General features: G+C 38.4%; 1 protein-coding gene across 4 annotated transcripts in view; it reads right to left on the bottom strand.

The window, feature by feature from the left end:
* PDE5A (phosphodiesterase 5A) overlaps window positions 1-19,138 on the bottom strand; it is a 136,014-nt gene extending 116,876 nt beyond the window's left edge. For 2 of the 4 annotated variants that reach the window (XR_004052778.1, XM_010364868.2), the window contains exon 1: window positions 18,597-19,138. Coding sequence is in view for 2 of the 4 variants with exons in the window: in XM_010364868.2 (XP_010363170.1) it covers window positions 18,597-18,748 (152 nt within the window). In the remaining 2 variants the exon portion in view is untranslated. Of the gene's footprint in view, window positions 1-17,202; window positions 17,791-18,048; window positions 18,139-18,596 lie in introns of those variants that run through there. The other 2 variants (XM_010364869.2, XM_030915479.1) reach the window with 2 other exon arrangements.
* Between the last annotated feature and the right edge of the window lie 1,836 nt (window positions 19,139-20,974).

Raw genomic sequence — 20,974 nt, forward strand, 5'->3', positions numbered from 1 at the left:
AAAAAAGATAAGTATGAAGCAATGCATATACAAATTACCTTGACCTAGCCATTCCACAATGTATACATACATCAAAGCATCATGCTCTATACCTTAAATACATAAAATTCTTGTCAATTAAAAAATAAATTTTAAAATATCCAATGAGTAATTTAAAGGAAAACAACCTCACAGGCCTTATGAATTGACTGACTTCCTAATAAAGAGATATTACAAATTTGAAGAAGCATGAAAGCAATGTGGTAGGTAAGTGTATTGTACAAAACACAAGCGTATACCTACACAGATTTTTAAAAACATATAATTGTCCCAATGTTTCATAGATGCATGCTGTGACTTAGGACAAAATTTCCAGTGAGGACAACATACATTAATTAAAATAATTCAGTGTCTCAAAACCTTAGAAGTGAAGGTGACACACTGTGGGATTTGCTTATGTAGCCCCCAGAATTGCACTAATAGTGCCAAAGACACTGATGCTAAAAATGCATGTGAAGCTGCCAACAATGCATAGGAAGCTTTCAAATAAAACTGTTTTGGAAAAGATAAGACAGGAAAAGAGCAGTATGTCTAAGTTAACATATCCGACGTGATTTCAAATATGGACATGTTACTGAAGTGTTAAATCAATATAAAAATAGACATTTTAACAATTTCAGCCACAAACCTAAAACTTAGCCCCAACTTATTTCTTAACTTCTCAGTGGGAAATGGAGATCTCCTTTGGAATTTTAAATTAAACTGCCTACTTGACAACTCCACGTGGATATCTAGACAACTTAAAATGGTGAAAACAGAATTCCTAAGACCCTACCCATCTCACCTGGCTTCATCTTACTCCCTGCCAGTTTTCCCACATATGGAGGACCATCACCTCCACAGTTAGTCCAACCAAACACATAGGAATTACTCTAAATTTATATTTCCTTCCACTCTCACATTCAGTTGCACAGTCAAGTTCTGTCAACCTGACTTCTAAAAACCTATATCCCAATCTGCTTATTTATTTCTATCTCCATTACTACCACCCTGGTCCAAACCCCACCATCTCTCAGTTGGATTGTTGCCATAGTCCCCCAACTGTTCTCTCTGATCCTATACTTACCCCCTTGCAATCCCATTCTCCACACAGCAGCCATAGTAAACTTTTAGCAAAGTATGTTAACATCTTAGCTATCCTACTTGGCTTTTCACTGAACTGAGAATAAAACCTGAGCTCTTGTAATCCCCTACGAATAGGTCCCTCTCACCCATGCCAGCATCTTTGGCGCTCCTGAAGCATACCAAGCTCTAACTGCCCTGTCTGGGATGCTCTCCCCTCATTGGCACATGGCTGATCAGCTTCCACATCCCCTGCTCAAGTCATCTTTGACTGCTCCATCTAAAGTGGTCCTGACACATCATGTTCTTATCCTACATAATTTAAATTCTCACTATCTGCTATTTTTCTTGTTTATCAATCTGTTGTTATATCATCTATCCCCTCTGACTAGATATTTCATTAGCGCTACGTGTTCACTGCTGCATCTCCAGTACTTAGATTAATGCTTATCACCTACAGTAGGTCCTCAAAATATTTCTTGAATGGAATAAATGAATAAATAAATGAAGGTTCCTGAAGCATTAAAAGGTACAACAGTCTTTTGAATATCTAAATGTTGGTGTGTTTATTACAGAAAATCAACACTGTGTTTTAACGATTACTGTTCATCACCCCTTGGATGTGTAAGTCTCACAATTGACCACGACTAATTATGCTTGTATACCTTGCAGTGCCTGGTGCAGCACATGTCTTAAGCAGAGCCAGTGCCTAAAAATTCTATATTATGTGTTTGTGATTACTCTATTTGTCTCATAAATGTTGCTTATGGATATTTTCTTAGAGACATTAACTCAATATTAAATGACATAGGAAAAGCAGATGTAGCATTTTCAGTCAGTCAATCAACAATTTGTATTAACCACCAGTGGCAGGGAAAGGGAGTTCTCATGACCACATTATTGATTATCTGCGTCCCTGTAATTACATGCTTGCATAGGAAAACATACATTATCATAACATCAAAGTCACTGATGAACCAATCACAAATAAAATTAAATCATTTCTCACACATCTTTCCCTTTGAGCATTCCTTGGAGTTCTGCAGTGCACAATCTACATGGCCAAATGAAGTGGACCTTTGCTCTTAAGACTAATATCTATACTCCAATGATTTTTAAAAAATACTTCAGTCTCTATGCAAATACAAATCACCTGCAAATTGAAATTAAAATTCTTATATAAGACATATGCTATGGACTAAATGTATGTCCCTACAAAATTCATCTCTTGAACCCTAATCCCGGAGGTGATGATATTAGGAGGTGGGGCCTTTGGGAGCGCTCTGCTTTCATAAATAGGATGAGTGCCTGATGTAGTTTGGATGTCCCCTCCAAATCTCATGTTGAAATGCAATCCACAGTGTTGGAGGTGGGGCTTAGTGAGAGGTAATTGGATTATGGGGGCAGATCCCTCATGAATGGCTTCACACCATCCCCTTCATGATGCGTGAGTTCACATCCTTGTTTAAAAGTTGGTTGTTTAAAAGTATATGGCACCTCCCACCATCCCATCCTTGTTCTCATTCTTGCTCCTGCTCTTGCTATAACTTTCTCACCACATGATATGCAGGTCTCCCCTTCACTTTCCATATGATTGAAAGCTTCCTGAGGCCTCCCCAGAAGCTGAGCAGATGCCAACACCATGCCTCCTGTAAAGCCTGCAGAACCATGAGCCAATTAAACCTCTTTTCTTTATAAACTACCCAGCCTTGGGTATTTCTTTAAATCAATGGAAGAACAACCTAATCGAGGGCCCTTATAAAGGGCCTATGGGAGCTTGTTAACTCCTTTTGCCCTTCTGTGAGGACACATCAAAGTTGACATCTATGAGGAAGAAGCCTCCACCAGAATCTGCCAGTGCCTTGATCTTGGACTCCCCAGCATCTGAAACTGAGCAAAAAATCTGTGTTTATAAATTATCCAGTCTAAGCTATTTGTTATAGCAGCCAGCATGGACTAAGACAATACAGATTTTCTAGATATAGATAAAAATGATGTTGGAGAATCCTTCTGATGTTACACAAAGCCATGACAATTAAGAGTTACGCCCAATTAAAGACCAGCTAACAACTGAAGAAACAATGAATAAGGATAATGACATAGCAGATACTCACAAAGAGAATATTAGTCAAATAATTATATTCTGAATTAAGAAAGCCCCTTGGGCAAAACTGATGAAGCCTTCGAATATTAATTCAAAAAACAATTTTAGGGAAAAAAATTCTCTTTATGATCCTGCTGCAAAAGCCAAACATGAACTGAAGATAATTGTTTATGGCTACACTCTGTTACAATTAATTGTAACAGAATTAGCAGAGTTTCATCCTAAGAATTAGCAGAGTGTCATTAAAATCTCAATGTTATTATTAATAGCTCAAATATAAACTTATTTTCATAATCTGTGGTTCTATTTTTCAAGATAAAGCTCTAATCAAAACCTTCCCATGAACTTTTTTTCTATTTTGATAGAATTAACTTTAATTGTTTTTTTCTTCTGGAATGAATTATTCTCATAAGACAGAGATTTCCACAAGGTACTATGTTGGGCACCAGGGACAGAATAATGAGCAACTACAGAAAAATCATCATGATCTTTCCTTTCAAACTTAAAAGTTTATATTGTATTCAGAAGTTATATACATATTGGATGTTCCCGGCATATGAAGTTAGGTAAATGTACACAAATAAGTAATGGAAAAGATGACTGTGAACATGTCCAATATAAAAGTAGAAAGCAACAGATGGAAATCCAGAAACCTCAGTGGTAGGTCTGACTGGGTAATTGCTTCGATGGTCTAAGATAGGATCTCTAGTTTCCCTTCCCTTTATTAATTCTAGGGGGTTTTGAAAAATACTCACATTAGTGCTACTGAAAAAAATAATAATTTTATTTGAACCTGGTGAGGCAGGCATTAATGAATCTACTTTCTAAAATATGAAGCTAATTAAATGTCTGAACCACACCCATTCTACTATTTGGTGGCAATACTAGGAATCAAATCCAGGTTTCCTATTCCAGGTACTATAGCCTATTAAGAAAATAAAAGTTCCCAGAGCATCAGTGCTTGCCATGAAGAAGGCACTCCATAACATCTAGCTGAATCTGGAAATAAAAGTCAAATTCAAGCAGAGAAGGCATAGAGAAAGATGACTTATGACACATGTTCACATGAAATATTTTACCTCCAGGTCATAAAAGGACCACACACTGTTCTCTTAAGGTAAAAACACTATTTCTAAGGACTCAGGGAACAAAGATTCTTAAGGGTAGTGTCCATAAAAAAAAAAAAAAAAACTAACTAAATTCCAACATGTGTATGTTTCTCTGAAAACAGGTCACATTTTATAGGTCTAAAGCAGTGTACTGAAAAGAAGTATAATACATGTGTTGGAGAAAAAGTCATCCCCAGGGTTGCTAGATTTAGCAAATAAAAAAGACAGCCTGCTAAAAATGAGTTTCAGATAAATAATGAATAAGTTTTCAGTATACGTAGTATCTGAAATTCAAGATGAACTGGGTGTCCTGTATTTGATCTGGCCACTTCAGTCATTCTATATAGCTTTTCCTAACTGAAATTGTTCGTGGATAGGCAACAAAGAGAAGGCAAGTTCTATGCATCATACTAATAAGTTCCAGGCTATCAAATCACTCATTTTATCATTGAGAGAGCACAAAGGACTACCACACTGTAATCCTGTGTATGATAATTTAACCTTTTGAAAGCACTTGGATTCATAATTTGCAGTGAAACTAGAGCATAAAATATCTCCTTAAATCAAGTTCATTCATTTTGCTCTAAAAATCATCCCATATAATGTATTGCATAGCAACAAAACAAACTGCAATCTACTTATAAAAAGGAGATTTACTAATTGATAAAAATTCTTGGGATTACAAAGCATTGAGAGGCTGCATTTTCAGCCATGAGTCCTGGGTTCTAACCTTAGCATTTATTACTAATAGGATGTGTGACTAGCACTAAGCAATTTTCTTCCCCTGAGTTTCCATTTTATCCCTGATAAAACAAGAAAAATAGCATCCGTTCTGGGCTTTTATGAAGTGTAAGGTGCTGACTGTCTTCAGCAGAGTATAAAGTCAGGAATATCAGACTAACAATCAGGCGATAATTCTAGTTCCAGCTACAGCACTACACGGATCTGATGCTAAAACAATTACAACTTCTCTGGAGTTCATTTTCACTGGAGTTTGAGATCTTCAGTGGTAAAAATGGGCTGCTGTATTAACAGGTTATTAAGACTCCCCACCACAGCTTGCAGTATGAATAGGACAAGAAGTGGTCCTTGGGCCCATCAGCTTAACTTCTTTTTGCCCTTCAACTTCCTCATTTTTAAATAGGGGAAAAGCCTTCTGGCTCCTTTACTCACTGCACAGGGTTGTGTGAGTCAAATTAGAAAATGCACATGGAAGCATTTCAAAATCTCTTCAACATATCTAAAAATTTGCTATCTACTACACTCTCAGTACTCATTCCAATGGAGTCAAAGGGCTGGATTAAGGAGCAATGGCTGTTATTTCCTCACAAAGGTCAGCCAAGAGAATCAGAAAAAGGATAAGAGTAAAAAGGTTCTTTTTGGTGATACAAGCCCACAGGTTGAGGGGCCTTAACTGGGTTTGGATATAGGCCAGCAACATGCACCATGAACACTAAAAGTCCTTGGCCAAAACAAATACTTTAGAATGGCATTCTTGACAGAATCCTACTAAATTTTCAAAAAAAAAAAAAAAAAAAGAGAGAGAGAGACAGAACAGTTTAAATTACATCATAGCCATCTGAGCAAAAACAACAAAACAGAAACAAATTCCACTGAAGTATCTGTAGCCTTGACCACAAGTACAAATAATCTGGACTCTCCACTTTGATGTATAAGTGTATCTTTGCTAACTGCCCTGCAAACCTGGAAGCGATCAGAAGAAAACCTGGCTGCCCTCTTGAAGTCTTTCAGTTGATTTAACTTTTACAAAGCTATTAACGAAAGACAACAGGCCCTCCACACTTCAAAGAAAGTCACAGCCAAGGAAAATGCAATGAACATTGGAGCCAATAATTTATAGTCAATGATAAGAGCCTGAGTTTTACATTACATCCATATCTTCCCCTCTTCTCACCAAAATCTTTTATTATCTTCCCATCACTTATTTCCTACATATTTTATTACACAAAAAAATCTTACCTTATAAATGAGTTGTATTATATACCCTTTTAACAAGAGTGAATTTAGTTTTGCTTTTAAACTTTTACAATACATCCTGAGATATGAAGAAACCCTGGTGGACATCCCAAAATCACTGTTGGAAGTTATTCCTCTCAGATAACACTAATGTCAATATCACTTGTTGTTTCAAACTTACATATTCCACAGATGATACTTAAGGCTCACGAAGATATCCTTTTCCATACCAAGCAAGCAAAGAACCCTCAAATTCATATTAATTAGATGGTAGGAAATAAAACCAAATGGAAGTTGCCTAAAACCTTTTATGAGCTCTTGTCATAAATGTGACTCAAATCTTACTCTCGAAACTTTTTACACAATGAATCAAATCAGAAGCTTATTATCCAGATATTCTACTTTACAGAAGACTCTTGTAGCTCAAACTGCTTATAAAATAATGATTTAACATAAAAATCAGTGTCATTAAGCATAATGTTGAACACATTTTGATTTCATGAAGCTAACAGCACTGCACCCGTCAAGATGATGATGTTATCGTGTGAGTGGAGCACCCGGCAAAACTAATGAGCATGTGCACTACCCTGGTTCCAGCAGCTGCTGCAGGAAAACGTGAAAGTTGACAGACATTTTGTGTCTTTAGTAATACAAAGGGATGAACAAATTCATTTGTGAATGAAAAAAAAAAAAAAAAAACAAGGAATTCTGGAGACTAGGAAGCTTAGAAGGTGAACGATTATCAACTTTTACAATAGTTTTAACAAAGAATTTATTTCATCAAAATTACACATGGCAAAAATACAATGCTATTTCATTTTACACATACTATATGCTCATATTTTGTAACTAGATGAGAAGTGTGGCACTCTTAAAATGATGGACTCAATTAAGTTAATGATTAAATTAAATAGTGCCAAGTTAGTATTGTAATACATTTTTATGGCTATTTAAATAGATTTGTATTGCATATTGGGTACACTTCATTTCATAGTCTCTAAAAAGTTTATAAATTGATTAATAATATTCACTGAAAAAATGAAATGTAACTGTATGGCATATAATCTGAGAAGAATCAAAACCTCCCCACTTTCCAATTTATTGTTTCCACTCAAGATTATTATAAACCTATCACAAGATAGAAAACTACAACTTATGTTTTGAGTTTTTAGAAATTTTCCACTAATCTACATAAGTCACGGCTTCTTCCAAATGCCCTCTATCTAGAAGTATTAAATAGTTTTATAAAACTTGTTGACAGGATAGAGGGATGCAAGCCCTGGAACTGCATTTCATATGTAATTAGCTAAAGGGACACATACACACACACACACATGTCTGTGTCCAAAGGGTCTCCCTGTGGCAATAACCTTACTTTCTACCAAAGTGGAACTGCTCACTCATGTCACAAAATGAATCTTGAAAAAGACAGAAAGGCCTTAAAATACATATTCAATATTCCAGATGTCTTGAAATGGAAAATTAATTAAAATATTTTATAGGGTTTATAGAATATTTCTTGGCTCCTAGAAAAGTAAGGAAAAGAGAAGAAAAATTGACAAGGCAAAGTAAACTTTTGATATAAACATAATAACCCTCACAAGTTAAAAATATAACTAGATGAAACCTACTCGTAGAGCAACTAGTTTAATACATTTTGCACTCTGGCCTAAAATAATGTATCAAAGGATAAAACTCCTTTGAAAATACAGTGTACTAGAGTATTTGTGTTCTAATGCTAAAAAGATAATTATAATGGCCTAGTACTGAAATTTTCAACCACTCTATTTTAAAATGTCATTTGAGATTTCCCAATTTTTATACTCTGAAATTATATATGGAAACTAAACTCACTTGGGCAAAGTCTTTAGGCACATCATTAAGTAATGTGCTTACACAGAAAGAGGCCGTAGAAGAAAATGTTAACCTCTTCCTGAGTTAGAATCCTCATGACATTAAATCTATGAGCCTTTGCTTTGCTTCCATTAATACTGACAGTGACCTTAGTATAGCACAGTGATTAACGGCCCTAGGTGAGACAGACTTAGACTTTAACCCAAGAATCACCTCTTTCTAAGAATATGACCTTAGGTACATTATTTACTCTCTTTGTAAAATGGAAATCATGATAAAAGTAAAGGAAATGATGCTGGAGTCAGATACACAGTGTTTCATTTATAATAGTTATTGTTTTTAAGTTAACTGAATATTAAGTGGAGTATATTTTTTAAACTGATTAAGGTTTTGGTTTTCTTAAATAAAGAAAATTTATTTAATGGATTTATACAGCAGAATAAGTAGATGTTGGCTCTTGCTTCTTCCTAAGCCCCTAATTTAAAAGCAATAACTTCTCTACAGAGGTTTTTTTTATTAAAATAAAAAAGAGAGAGAGAGGGCTGTTTTAATGCATTTTTTCAAATTACAACTTAAAAAATGGACTCCTCAGACTATTATCTACACTTACATATGACAAAATTTTCTGAATTTTATATTAAGATTAGGTCATGAACATTTAATTGAGAAAAATAAATACAAGAACATAATTTGTTTTTTTCATTACTACTTAGAGATTTTTTTTTTTTTTTTGGTCAAAAAATAAGTTATAGATTTGGGGACTATTTTTTTCCCCAAAATATAAAAGTTAAAACTGTTTGACAACAAATGTAAAAAAATACAATAATTAACTATGATGAACACCAGAGCAATATTTCATAATTAATTCTAAACTAGAGCACAGTTTTAATATCTGATAAAACAATGCTTTAACACTCTGCTATAGGTAATTTATGGATTAAATTGGCTGTTTTAGTTCTTATCCAAGGGTATTTACTTGGGTAAATTCTAAAAGTAGGGTGATACCAGTCCTTGGGCCTCAAAAATGTCCATATAGCAAGTCCATTCAGCAGTAACTTTTGGAGGAGATTTGCAGGGTGTATTTTTGTGTTTATAAGTCAGCTACTAAAATGCCATCCTCTTTTCTCTTTTCAATGTCTTTTTCATCAGTCTTGTGAATTAATCACTAATACCGGCATTGCAAAGAGTATACTAAATTTTCTCACTGGAAAGTATGATTGATAACTTATATGGAAATCTGCTAAAAATTATCTGTAGGGAAAACACAAAATAACTCACACAAAAAATCATGTTGGCTACTTTTCCTGCTCTTGGATCCTTATTTTATACAGTTTTAGTTATGTTGTTTGCATAATTTGACCTGGATCCACTACTCAAATTTGGAAAAATACTTAAAAGAATGAAACTATTCAATCTGAGAAATCGATACTCGGCTCTCCTGGTGAGAATAAAGAACTCTTACAGCTGAAAGAGATTTTTAAGCTCATTTATGAATCTCTCCACCTTGAATCTTCACCCTCTTTCACCTCCCCTCTTAAAGTTTGAGGTTCATTAACTTGAGCCAGTCACAAAGTTAGCTAATAGCAAAGCTGGAAACAAAATCTGGGGGTTTGGGCTCCCATTCCAGTTCCCTTTCCAGTACCTTACACAATCCCACAAAAGCTTCTGTTCAAACCATTAATAAAATTCATCTAAAAAATGAAAATGACATTTAAATTCTATGAAATCACTATGCTGTCAGAACTTAATTCCCATCTACCAGGATAAGAAAATGCCTACCAAAGTTTGTGATTATATTTAAGGCACTGATGATGCTCAAGGTAAAATGGTAAACTACTAAAAATCACCACTAAAAAGATAAGGAAACATGCATTATTTCCTTTAATTTTCTTAAGAATACTATGAGGTAAATGCCATCATCTCCATTTTACAGAGAGAGTAAATAATGCACCTAGTCTTCCTCTTGGAAAAGTAGCTCTGGGGTTGAAGCCTAAGGCTGTTCTATCTAGGGCCCTTAACCATAAACAGAAATCAATTTTAAAAGGTTCACAACAGTGGCTCATAATCAAGTAGTGGTGGCAACCCTTCAGGGGCATTTGGAAATGCATGGGAACAGATTTTCCATCACATGGATGGGGCATTTAGCGTCCGGAGTTCAGGGATGTTAAATGTCCTGCTATGCACTAGACAGCCTCCAACAACAAAAAAGTATCACCACCAAATGCCAACATCTTCTTTTGAGAAGCAATGGTTTAGATGATTAAGAGATTAACAGACTATTATTAAACAAAATGGGAGATTTTGGACACCTCTAAGTGATATCTTCCAATAACCTCTACTCAGATGTCATAGTGAATAGTTCGCTTAAGTCTGGCATGGTAAGGAAATGAAGACTCTGCCCAAAGTTATTTAGTATTTCTAAGTTTGCTCCAGCTATGAAAACATCTGAGAAGCTTACTGGGACCAAACATAAATAAAATGCAGAATTGCTTCGTATGGTTTTACATTCAAATTTGACTGAGAAATGGAAGGGACAAAATATTTTGTAATTTTCTGTGCATTCACAACACATGGTATAAAAGAAGTTGCTTAAAGGAAAATCTACCACATCTGAAAGAAAACATAATAACTGAAATCTATGCACTAAACATGTAAATCAGTTGGCTTTGCAGTTTAGATATGGGAGAGAAGGGACTACAATGACATTTATCTGAGGTTTGAGAGCCTTCAGAATTCAAAACAAGTATGTTTGAAGATTGTTACTTTGTTCTATAAAATGTTCTAATTTTATATTTTCACAATAATCATAATCAAAACAAAAGAAAGTGAAAGAAATTGCTTTCAATTACTGGGATGACCATCTTATTACTAACTACTGCCCTGCAATTTTAGCTCTAAGGTTTATATTTGTGTTATTTAGAAAATAAAGAGGTAAATTTAATATGCATATATGCCTTCATAGCAAGTAAAAAATGAAAGCTGGTATGCTGTGCTAGAGGAATAAAAGTTTCATGATTGTTCAGAGAGACCCAGTGGGAGAAGTGAAATCATTATAGGCCAAATTGTAGCAAAGGCCAGCTGACCTACCATACTGTTTTTCAGGTAGTTAGAAACATATTTACTTTGCAAGAGTGTTTTAATGAATGCTGTAAATCTGCATTTGGCTGTGGTTTTATCATTTTGTTTGTTTCATAATTAACTTAGAATGTATTTTGGCATTACAGTTGCATAAATGTTGTGACTATGATTAAATTATATCTGCTTTTATGTATTCTACTTCTAAGAATTCCACATTTCTCTAACATTAAAATAAAAGGAAGTCAACACTAGGTATGGCAGATATCTAGAACTTCTGGGTCTGCCCACATCACTTTCTTTTGGTAATGTACCCTCCCCAGTGACATATCACCTTATGGGCTACCTGCCCCAACAAAACAGTCAAACAACCCTACTCTCCTGAATACAATGATTGGTTCAGAGTTGGGATGTGACCCAAGTAAGACCAGGGTAATCTGGGGAGGACGGATACAGAAAAGAAGGTACCTCTCTAATATCAGAAGTTTAAGACCCACATATAGTTAACAAGTAGAAACTCTCAGCACATGAAGAAAGCATGCAAGAAAATAAAGCCAACACAGCACAGGGCCAAAAGATACATGGATAGATGAATACATGAACAAATGGATACATGGATAGATAAATAGATGCAAGGAAGGGCAGGTAAACAGAGTAGATAGATGAAAAGATACATAGAGACAGGTAGATACATGGATAGACAGACAGATAGTTAGATAGACACAGAGACAGACAGAATTTTGGCACGATTATTTGATTAGCTAAATTCACAGCCATCCCAATCCCACAAGCACTTAAAATTATGTGAGTCAGTTCTGTATGTATTCAAGTTCAGTTTCTGTCACTTGCAACCAAAAGCTTTCTAATATATTGTCAATCAAAAAGAACGTCTTTCTTTAACAGGAGTACATTACTTAAGTTTGAAAAATGAGATTATATGATCCCTACTAACTCTAAATTTCAGTGATCCTGTGTGTGTGTTTTAATTACTTCATCAGTTCAGAAGGTCAGGGTCTTTTCTCTTTGTATATTTTCAGTACAGATATTCAACCAAAAGTAGAGAAGAAAATTCTTATTTTTATAATTATCACTATGAATATGATATCAAATGAGGATCCTTTCCCGGTTTTAGGTAAAATACAACTATTCAGAGAAAATAATTTGCAAAAAGTTAATCTTGCTTTGTAATTCAGAATGAAGGGAAAAGTCTCCCCTCTCCTGAAGATTAAAAAAGCTAACAATGGCACATAAGACATTTAAAAGCATTTTCATTGCAAACTAAAAACCGGAGAAAATATATCTTTAAAAGCTTTAAAGGCCGGACGCGGTGGCTCACGCCTGTAATCCCAGCACTTCGGAAGGCCGAGGCGGGTGGATCATGAGGGCAGGAAATCGAGACCATCCTGGTTAACACGGTGAAACCCCATCTGTACTGAAACTACAAAAATTAGCCGGGCATGGTGACGGGCGCCTGTAGTCCCAGCAACTCGGGAGGCTGAGGCAGGAGAATGGCGTGAACCCGGGAGGCGGAGCTTGCAGTGAGCTGAGATCGCGCCACTGCACTCCAGCCTGGAGGCCAGAGCAAGACTCTGTCTCACCAAACAAAACAAAACAAAACAAAACAAAACAAAACAAAAATAAACAACAACAAAAAACAAAAAAAACACAAACAAAAAAAACCTTTAAAACATTTTTAGAATATTTATCAAAATGATTCTTATAAACTTAATAGTTTGTTTTACCTACCTTAAACATTTGGTCGGCAACAAATATAAATTCTACCACTCAGAGAAAATGAATTAAGCACTTACATTGTTAAAAAAAAAAAAAAGTAATTTAAAATGAGAATATCAAATCAGTAAACAAGATTACAAAGCTAAATATCAAATGAATGACTCATACGGAAAGACTTTCTTCAATTTTTATTCCTAGGTATGTGGCTCACAGGCACTTTTCCCTGAGAACCTGATATAACAGATATTTCCAAGCCACATTCACCAGCTGTAATAGTGGCCAACTGAATCTACATCTATGCAGCTAAACTAATTTCATAGGAAGTCCTGCAAAGTCAGTAACTAGTCGGCATCCTAAATTCAGAAATTAGTCATTTTTCAACCCTTCACTATCAATCAACTCATTGATTTATTTAATCATCCTACAGTCCTTATTAAAGGTTTTTTTTATCCTAGGAAGAGGTTTTTATCCCACAGTGGGCTGTGGGAACAAAGAACAAATATAGCTTGACACAGCAATTATAGGTTTAACTTCTAAGTTAATTTGTATTTTCAAATCTAGAGGAAGAGGTGCCTCAAAGTAGGACACATTCTCTGTAATCAGATAAGGGCGAAGGTACAAGCTTTACCTATACAACCTGAATGGAATTCCAAATATTTCAAAAGAAATGATACTGGAGACCAGAGTCAAATCACTTATTTAAGCAGAATAATTTAAAAAGGAAATTTTGTTGCATAGCATAATCAAAACACTAAAAATTTCCTCATCTTGAGGTGCTGAGGACATAAACGTGTGAAAATATTGACAATTTCTACAGATCATCAGATGACAGACTGAAAAAAAGCTACTGAATGATACCACAAGCCTGTTTGTGTTATACTAAGCAAATCGATTTATTTAAAGATATCCATCTATACTAACTGCCATTGCATTAATTCTACCACATTTTTAGGAATCATGTAGTTTAGGCTCTAACATGGGTCTGAATTTGAAACTTTGAAAACACTAGAGATAGAAGAGCAATGAAAAACATTATTTCAGGGGCTCCTATGGATTTCTCCAGGCAGGAAGAATGCAATCCAGAAGAGTGCTTCAAGGGCACTAAAAGGCAGCTTAGAGCTGCTTATATGGACCCTGGTTATGAACAACATAAGGAAAAAAAAGGCCATTATTGCACCAGAATTACCATTATAAAAATACTATAAACAATATCAAAGTTAGGTTGGGTCAATGCCCGGAGGGTTTTATTATCATCAACACTAACAACTGCCTCACAAAATATGCTTAACAATTCATTTGTCTGAAAATTGTGAAAAGTTTACATTCCTGTATAATTTTAGAAACAATAATTTTTAAAAATGCATAGCAATATTTATATACATAATCTGATTGTATTGTAAATACTGTGCAAATAAAAATGCTACAGCTTTTAGAAGTGAGAGAAGAATTACAAGGAAAAAAACTGAAAGACAGAATTCCAAACACAGGACCAGGAACCTCAATTAATTCAGCACAGCTTTGCAGTGTCAAATAAAGTCTATCATAGAAAGCTATGTGGGAGTGTAAAACTTCTGTTTCTGGACTTTGATCCAAGCTGTCATAAAAACTTGCCCTCACTTAATATCTCTTATTTCCAGTATATGCCAGATATTCTCAAGCTTTTGCCTAGTATAAAACAAAGCAATAAAGTCAATCATGTCATCCTTACAATATTAAATGACCTAAAACATCACCCACAATCACAGAGCTGATTAGTAATTAATGAAAGGTAACTTTATTCTAATATGCTGTCAAGAATAACAACAGCTGTTAAGCAGCATTAGCACCAGGAAAGCTTCAGTTGTAAAGGCATAAGCATTAAAGCCCTGAATTAACACAGTAGCTGAGGCCTTTAGGACTGCAAATTGTCTAGAATAGTGACCTGGGAGTTTTCCAGATGTGATTTACTGGTCTCAAATTAATGTTTACGCCAAAAGACTATGTTCTGAATCATTCAATTGACACCTTCAAATGGACATAAACAGGTTGTGATAACTAAAAAGCTCCAAGCTATAGCTTTTTTTTTTTTTTTTTTTTTTTTTTTTTGAGATGGAGTCTCACTCTGTTGCCCACGCTGGAGTGTAGTGGCGCGATCTCGGCTCACTGCAACCTCTGCCTCCCGGGTTCAAGCAATTCTCCTGAGTAACTGGGATTACAGGCACGTGCCATGCCTGGCTAATTTTTGTATTTTTAGTAGAGACAGGATTTCACTATGTTGGTCAGTCAGGCTGGTCTCGAACTCCTGAGCTCGTTATCTGCCTGCCTCGGCCTCCCAAAGTGCTGGGATTACAGGCATGAGCCACCGTGCCAGGCCCTATCTATAGCTTTTAATGAGGTGCATAGCTCTCTACTTGAAGACAGTGATAGTAAACAATGTAATATAATAGCATAAATGCTTTCAAGGTCGACCCAAATTCACAGATGTTTGAGAATCTGGGAATGCGAGAACCTTGATGTTCAATAACTACTATTGAATGTAGATCATTTAGTCTGAGAAAAGGATGGAGAATCATGCATGAATGTCCAATGACAACAGTTAAATAATGCAGAAATTGTTTATGTCGGCAAGGCTGATTACTGGTGCAGATGGACAATCTGGGTGAATATGAATATATTTTAAAGTTTAAAACATGCCACATACATCTAAGAACTATTTTGTTTCATGGGTTTCTTGAATCACATACAATATTCATTTTACACTTACAAAGTGTAAAAAGAGGGGAAAAGGAAAGTAATGTGAGCTTCTACTTTAAAAAAAAATCCTTAGCTATAAAGTTAAAACGTATGCAATAAGTTTTTACCACAATAATGTGAACCACACGGGGGTTAGTGGTTTGCATTTTCATAATCAACAAATGTCCATCCTCTTATTCATATTTTAAGTCTCCTGCTAATGCCACCAAATATAAAACCAAATTGGAATATTGTTTCATGAAAGACCTCTGGCTACACACAAATTCTTAGGTTATATTCTTTACTCTGACGACTCTCAGCACTTTATTATAACTCTTAAAATTGAGGACCTGCACTATTAAATATTTTATACTTTCATTTTCCAACTTACACTCAACATAAACTCTTAAGAATATGTATACACACACATACATATACCACAGAAAGTGTTCAGCCTACTGCCAACATCAACTGTAATTTAAAAACCCTAATCGAAAATTTTTTAAAAGTTTTTTTACAGTCTCAGATGATCTAAATTTTACAGTGAGCATGGTAATTTTGAGAAATAGGATTTTGATCCCATGCTGCTTGGGAGAAAAAGTAATGTGAAAAGAAATGTAACTCAGCTCTTTCCATTTATTTTCCAATAAAATGTTGCTACACTTTCAAAGTGTTGGTAGGTTCTGAAAATGTAGTGTTCTTATCTATGACTAGTCAAAAACGACCAACAAGCCATCCCTAGTTTACATCTTTAAGAGAAAAATAGGGAACGAAGAAAGGACATTTATGCTGATTTATTACACAATAACTTTTTTTCTTTAAACTTTTTATAATCTGCCTAAAGAACAGGTCCAATACACACTTTTAAAAATCTGCCTGGTTCTCTGGCCCGCTGATCATTCTATGCGCTGTAATTCAAGGAGAGCAAAAGGCTGGGAATGCGCAGAGTGAAAGGAAAGTGGGTGCAGATGGCCTGAGAGGGGCAGATGACCCCTGAAAACCGTTGGTCCACAGTAACCGACCATTCTAGACCTCCATGGCCTTAGTGGCTCACCCTAAACTCGCAAACAAGTGCCCTTGAAAAAGAAACCACTTTCAGGGCTATACTCTGGGCGCTCAAGATTTAGGATTTTGAAGGAAGAAGGTGAAAGCGGGGGAAGACGATTTTAAAAGAAGGGCTGGGTTACTAAAGAAAAAAGATTAATCCCAGAGCCTTCCACTCTGTCAAAAAAAAAAAAAAAAAAAAAAAAAAAAAAAAAAAAAAACCCTGAAAGTGATTAAATTGACACCGACTCTGGACGTTCCTTAGGAGAAATTAAAAAAAAAAAAAAAAGATTAAAAAGGGCCCAATTTAAGACCCTCATTAATACATCTGCAAGAGAGCAAAGAATAACAACAACAACAAAATTTATACAGTCCATTTTCAATGATACATCGTCCCACTGGTGCCACCGGGGCGCCACCACCCAGCACCCGAGACCAGCCGCGCCCCCGGAAAAAGTGGGAAGGGGGATAGGGGGATGCTGAAGGAAGTACCTCGTTTTGTCTCCAAAGGGCAACATAGCAAACGTGGTAAGTTCGTTTTCGAACTCCGCCGATCCTGGACTCCAGGAGGCTCCGTAGGGGCAACAACGTGCCCAGGTGAGGTGAGGTGAGGTCGGCGACTCGGAGCCAGCTCCCTCACGGCCCCAGCCTCCGCGCCGCCGCCCGTCGCCTCCCGCTCGCCCCGCGCTGCGCCGCCCCCTGGCGGGGAGCGACCGGCAGAGCCGCGGCCGCGCGCCGGCGGGTGGGACCCGGGCGTCGAACCCGGGCGAGCTCCTCGAACATCACCGCCGGGCGTGTGTCACCCTCCCGGTCAAGGCGGCCAGCACCCGCTGCCCGACGGGCGCTGCCCAGAGCAGGCGGCAGCGGGGCACGGACTCCTTCTGCAAAAGGGCACGTCCTGGACGCTGCGCACCCCGGCTATGCATCAACTCCTCAGACTTCGGTGAACCCGCCCGCCAAGCACTTTCTGCTCCATTCTTCTTCTCCCTCTGCTCCCAGTCTCAATTCCTCCCCAACTCTCCCGCGAACGTTTCCCACGAGCGCCCTGACTGCTCGCTGCGCAGCCGCCTCCAAAAGGACAGGCTCCCTCCTCCCCGCCCACCGCAAGGGCCGCCGCAGCGCTTGGCTCTGGACCAGAAAGAGCTGGCCTCTGGGGTCTTCGCTGCCCCATGGGGTCCGCTCCGGGCGGCGCCTCCCCCTCACCCTTTGTGTGCACGCAGCAAACCCCTCTGCAGAGCTCTACTTTTGGCGGCGCAGCCATCGGCGGAAAAGCGAGTGAAAGGAGGTGCGCGGGACAGGCAGGGGACTGGAAGGGGGGGAAAAGGCGACCGCACTCACGTTGGGAAGGTTCCGTCATGTTGCCTTTGGGCTTCCCCGTGGTCTCGTCCCTAACCCCAGCTTCCCCGCCCAGCCAGGGCCAGGGCGAGGGGGGACGTGGGAGGAGCGGAGCCACCAAGACCGACTTGGAAATGGTGCTTCCGGAGCTGCAGGGAAGGGGCTCAGAAACTGTTTGGGTTTTGCTAATTGGATTTAGGGGAACCAGGGGGCTAGAGAGGGGCTAGGGGAAGGCCCGTGAGCACGGATGTATGAAAATAATCATGTTCCCGTGGAATACCAAGAAGGGCGGGGGTGAGGGTGGGAGGTCGGCAAGTACATTTTTGTATTTGAACTTTGTGAGCAAGTTGTATCAAATTCGACGCTTGAGTTTTTCGACTCTGCTCGCTTAGAGTTGAGGTTTCTACCTCGTAACAGGACCGAGGACCTACTCCAAAACCAAAGGGCCTGGGAACAGGGGTGAACGAAGGGCACAATTCAATAGGGGAGAGAAATCAGCCCCGGGTCACACTCCATGCCCCGGCCGGGTCTTCCGTGGGTCCTCTTCTTACCTGGTGGCTTTTCTAACAAAGTAAGAGACGGTAAAGTCCCAGTGATCGTCCAGCCATGCTTCGACCGAGTCCTGATCCCTCTGCTGCTGCTTCTGCTGCTGGGGCTGCTGCTGCTGTCGCTGCCGCCCGAAGCTGGGGCCGGCCCGCTCCATGGTTGGCACCGAGCGCCTCGGAGGCTCTCTGGTACTGCTTTTCCACCCCAGTTGGGGTCCCTCCCTAGGAAGAACAGGACTTGGCCTAGAGACCCTCCCCCTTCGTCCAGCTCCAGTCAGGCCGACTTTTGGCAAAGCGACGGGAGCGCCAGGCCAGCCTCTTGCCCCGCCCGGCCCCACGCGGTCCTCCGGGCTCCCAGGTGTGGTGGGCGGGGCCAGGAGCAGCTGCCGCTCCCCTCCCTGGGGTCCGCGAGTGTTCGGCTCTCGCAGGCTCTTGAGTCCCCTGGTTCCAAGGAGGCGGCGGCTGCGCCCGGCGAGCTCTCCGGAAGCCAAGTGGCCGCGGCTGGAAGGAGGCCACGCGGCCGCTGGGGTGCGCTGTGTGCCGAGCCGGCTTCTGGGGAGCGCGCTAGGTGACTGGATGTGTTCTCAGAGTGCCCCAGGGAGGGAAGGTCGCGATGTGAGAAGTTTTGCCCGAAAGTAAGAGATGGTTAGACCCTGGGTCCTTTTCCTTGGGCCTGGGAGTACAATGACCTTCCCGCCTAGCTTTTTCCCAGCCCTATGCTTGGGTCTGCGAGGAGCGGGACCGACCTCCTTAGGAGCCCAGCCCGCTCAGTGACTTAAAGCGCTCCAGCCACGGACCACCGGGTGGAGAGAGCTGGAGCGTGTGCTAGCAAGACAGATTTGCAGGTGTAGCTGGGTAACTTGCAACAAAGCCATACCCTTGCTTAATGTTAGTGATAACAGCAATAACTATAACTTAAGTGACTTTAACCATTGCCTCAAATTTTCCTTTTGCATAACTGGAAAAAGATTTTCTTGGAAAAGAAAAAGCGAACAAATAATTTCCAGTGCTTTGAGCATGAAGTTAGAAAACAAGGGCACCTCTGTACAATTAGGTTAATCCGAGAGCACTGGCGCAATCCGAGAGCACCTGGGTGCTGTCAAGGGCAACCAGTTAGCCCAATTTTTAAATTAATGCGTCATTTTAATTAAATTGGAATTAACACTCCCTCAAAAGTATCCATTAAAAATGGCTCAGCTTTTTTGTCGAATCCCTATCTTGCTTCTTTAAAAAAAGAGTTGGTGTCATCCTTTGCTTTGTCTGCATCCCCGTCTTCCTGTCATGCATTTGCAGTTTTAATATGGCATTTTGCAATGACCTATATTTTTTGGTAGAATTAAATCTGGAATTATGGATTGCACAATGTGTGAATGACACATCATTAGCACTGATATACAAAAAAAAAATAGTTAGCTGATATACTTTTAACAAACTCCCTTCAAAATACTCTTGGCAAGAATGTAAGGCATTATTCACTACATAGAAACACATTATTAAATTGATAATCTGAGAACTTTTAAAAGTATCTTCTAGTCCCCCAATGCAATGGTTTATCTTTCCTTCATTGAGTAATTGACATTTTGCAACATCAGTTTTTCTGAAACTTTACTGCTGTACGCGGGTATCCACAACCAAAGAAAATCAATCGAAGCAGTAGAGTGAACTAATGCGTGATAAATTATATTGGATTTAAAAATGAGATTTCTCTCCTAATGTGTTACTGTGATAGTGACTATAGTGCTCATGAAATACAGTCATGCAGGACACATTCTGAGAAATGCATCCTTAGGCAATTTTGTCCTCCTCTAAACATCACAGTGTACTAACACAAAATAGATGGCTCAGCCTACTACACACCTAGGCTATGTGGTAAACCTATTGCTCCTAGACCACAAATCTATACAGCATATGACTGTACTGAATACTGTAGGCTATTGTAATGCAATGATATTTGTGTATATAAACATATCTAAACATAGAAAAGTCACAGTAAAAATATAGTATTATCTTATGGGACTCATATATGCGGGCTGTCATTGACTGAAAAGTGGCACATTACTGTGGAGAGTTTCTCCTCAGTATTGTTTTTTCTTGTGGAAATCCATGCATTTCTCCTAACTGGAGGTCAATTGTAATTTAAAACTCTGCTTATCTACTAAAGATGCAGTGAATTGGGGGCTTGAATTATTTGCTTTTGTTGGATACTTGATTAAATAAACACATATAATCATTTCAATGTTTGTGTTCCCTCCAAAACTCATGTTGAAACTTAATCCCTAATTCAACAGTATTAAGAGGATGTGTCTTTAAGTGATGTTTAGACCATTAGGGCTCTGCCTTTGTGAATGCATTAGTGCCTTTTTAAAAAAGACTCAAAGGAGCCA

The sequence above is a fragment of the Rhinopithecus roxellana genome, chromosome 2 (genome assembly GCF_007565055.1).
Source record: "Rhinopithecus roxellana isolate Shanxi Qingling chromosome 2, ASM756505v1, whole genome shotgun sequence".
Taxonomy (NCBI): domain Eukaryota; kingdom Metazoa; phylum Chordata; class Mammalia; order Primates; family Cercopithecidae; genus Rhinopithecus; species Rhinopithecus roxellana.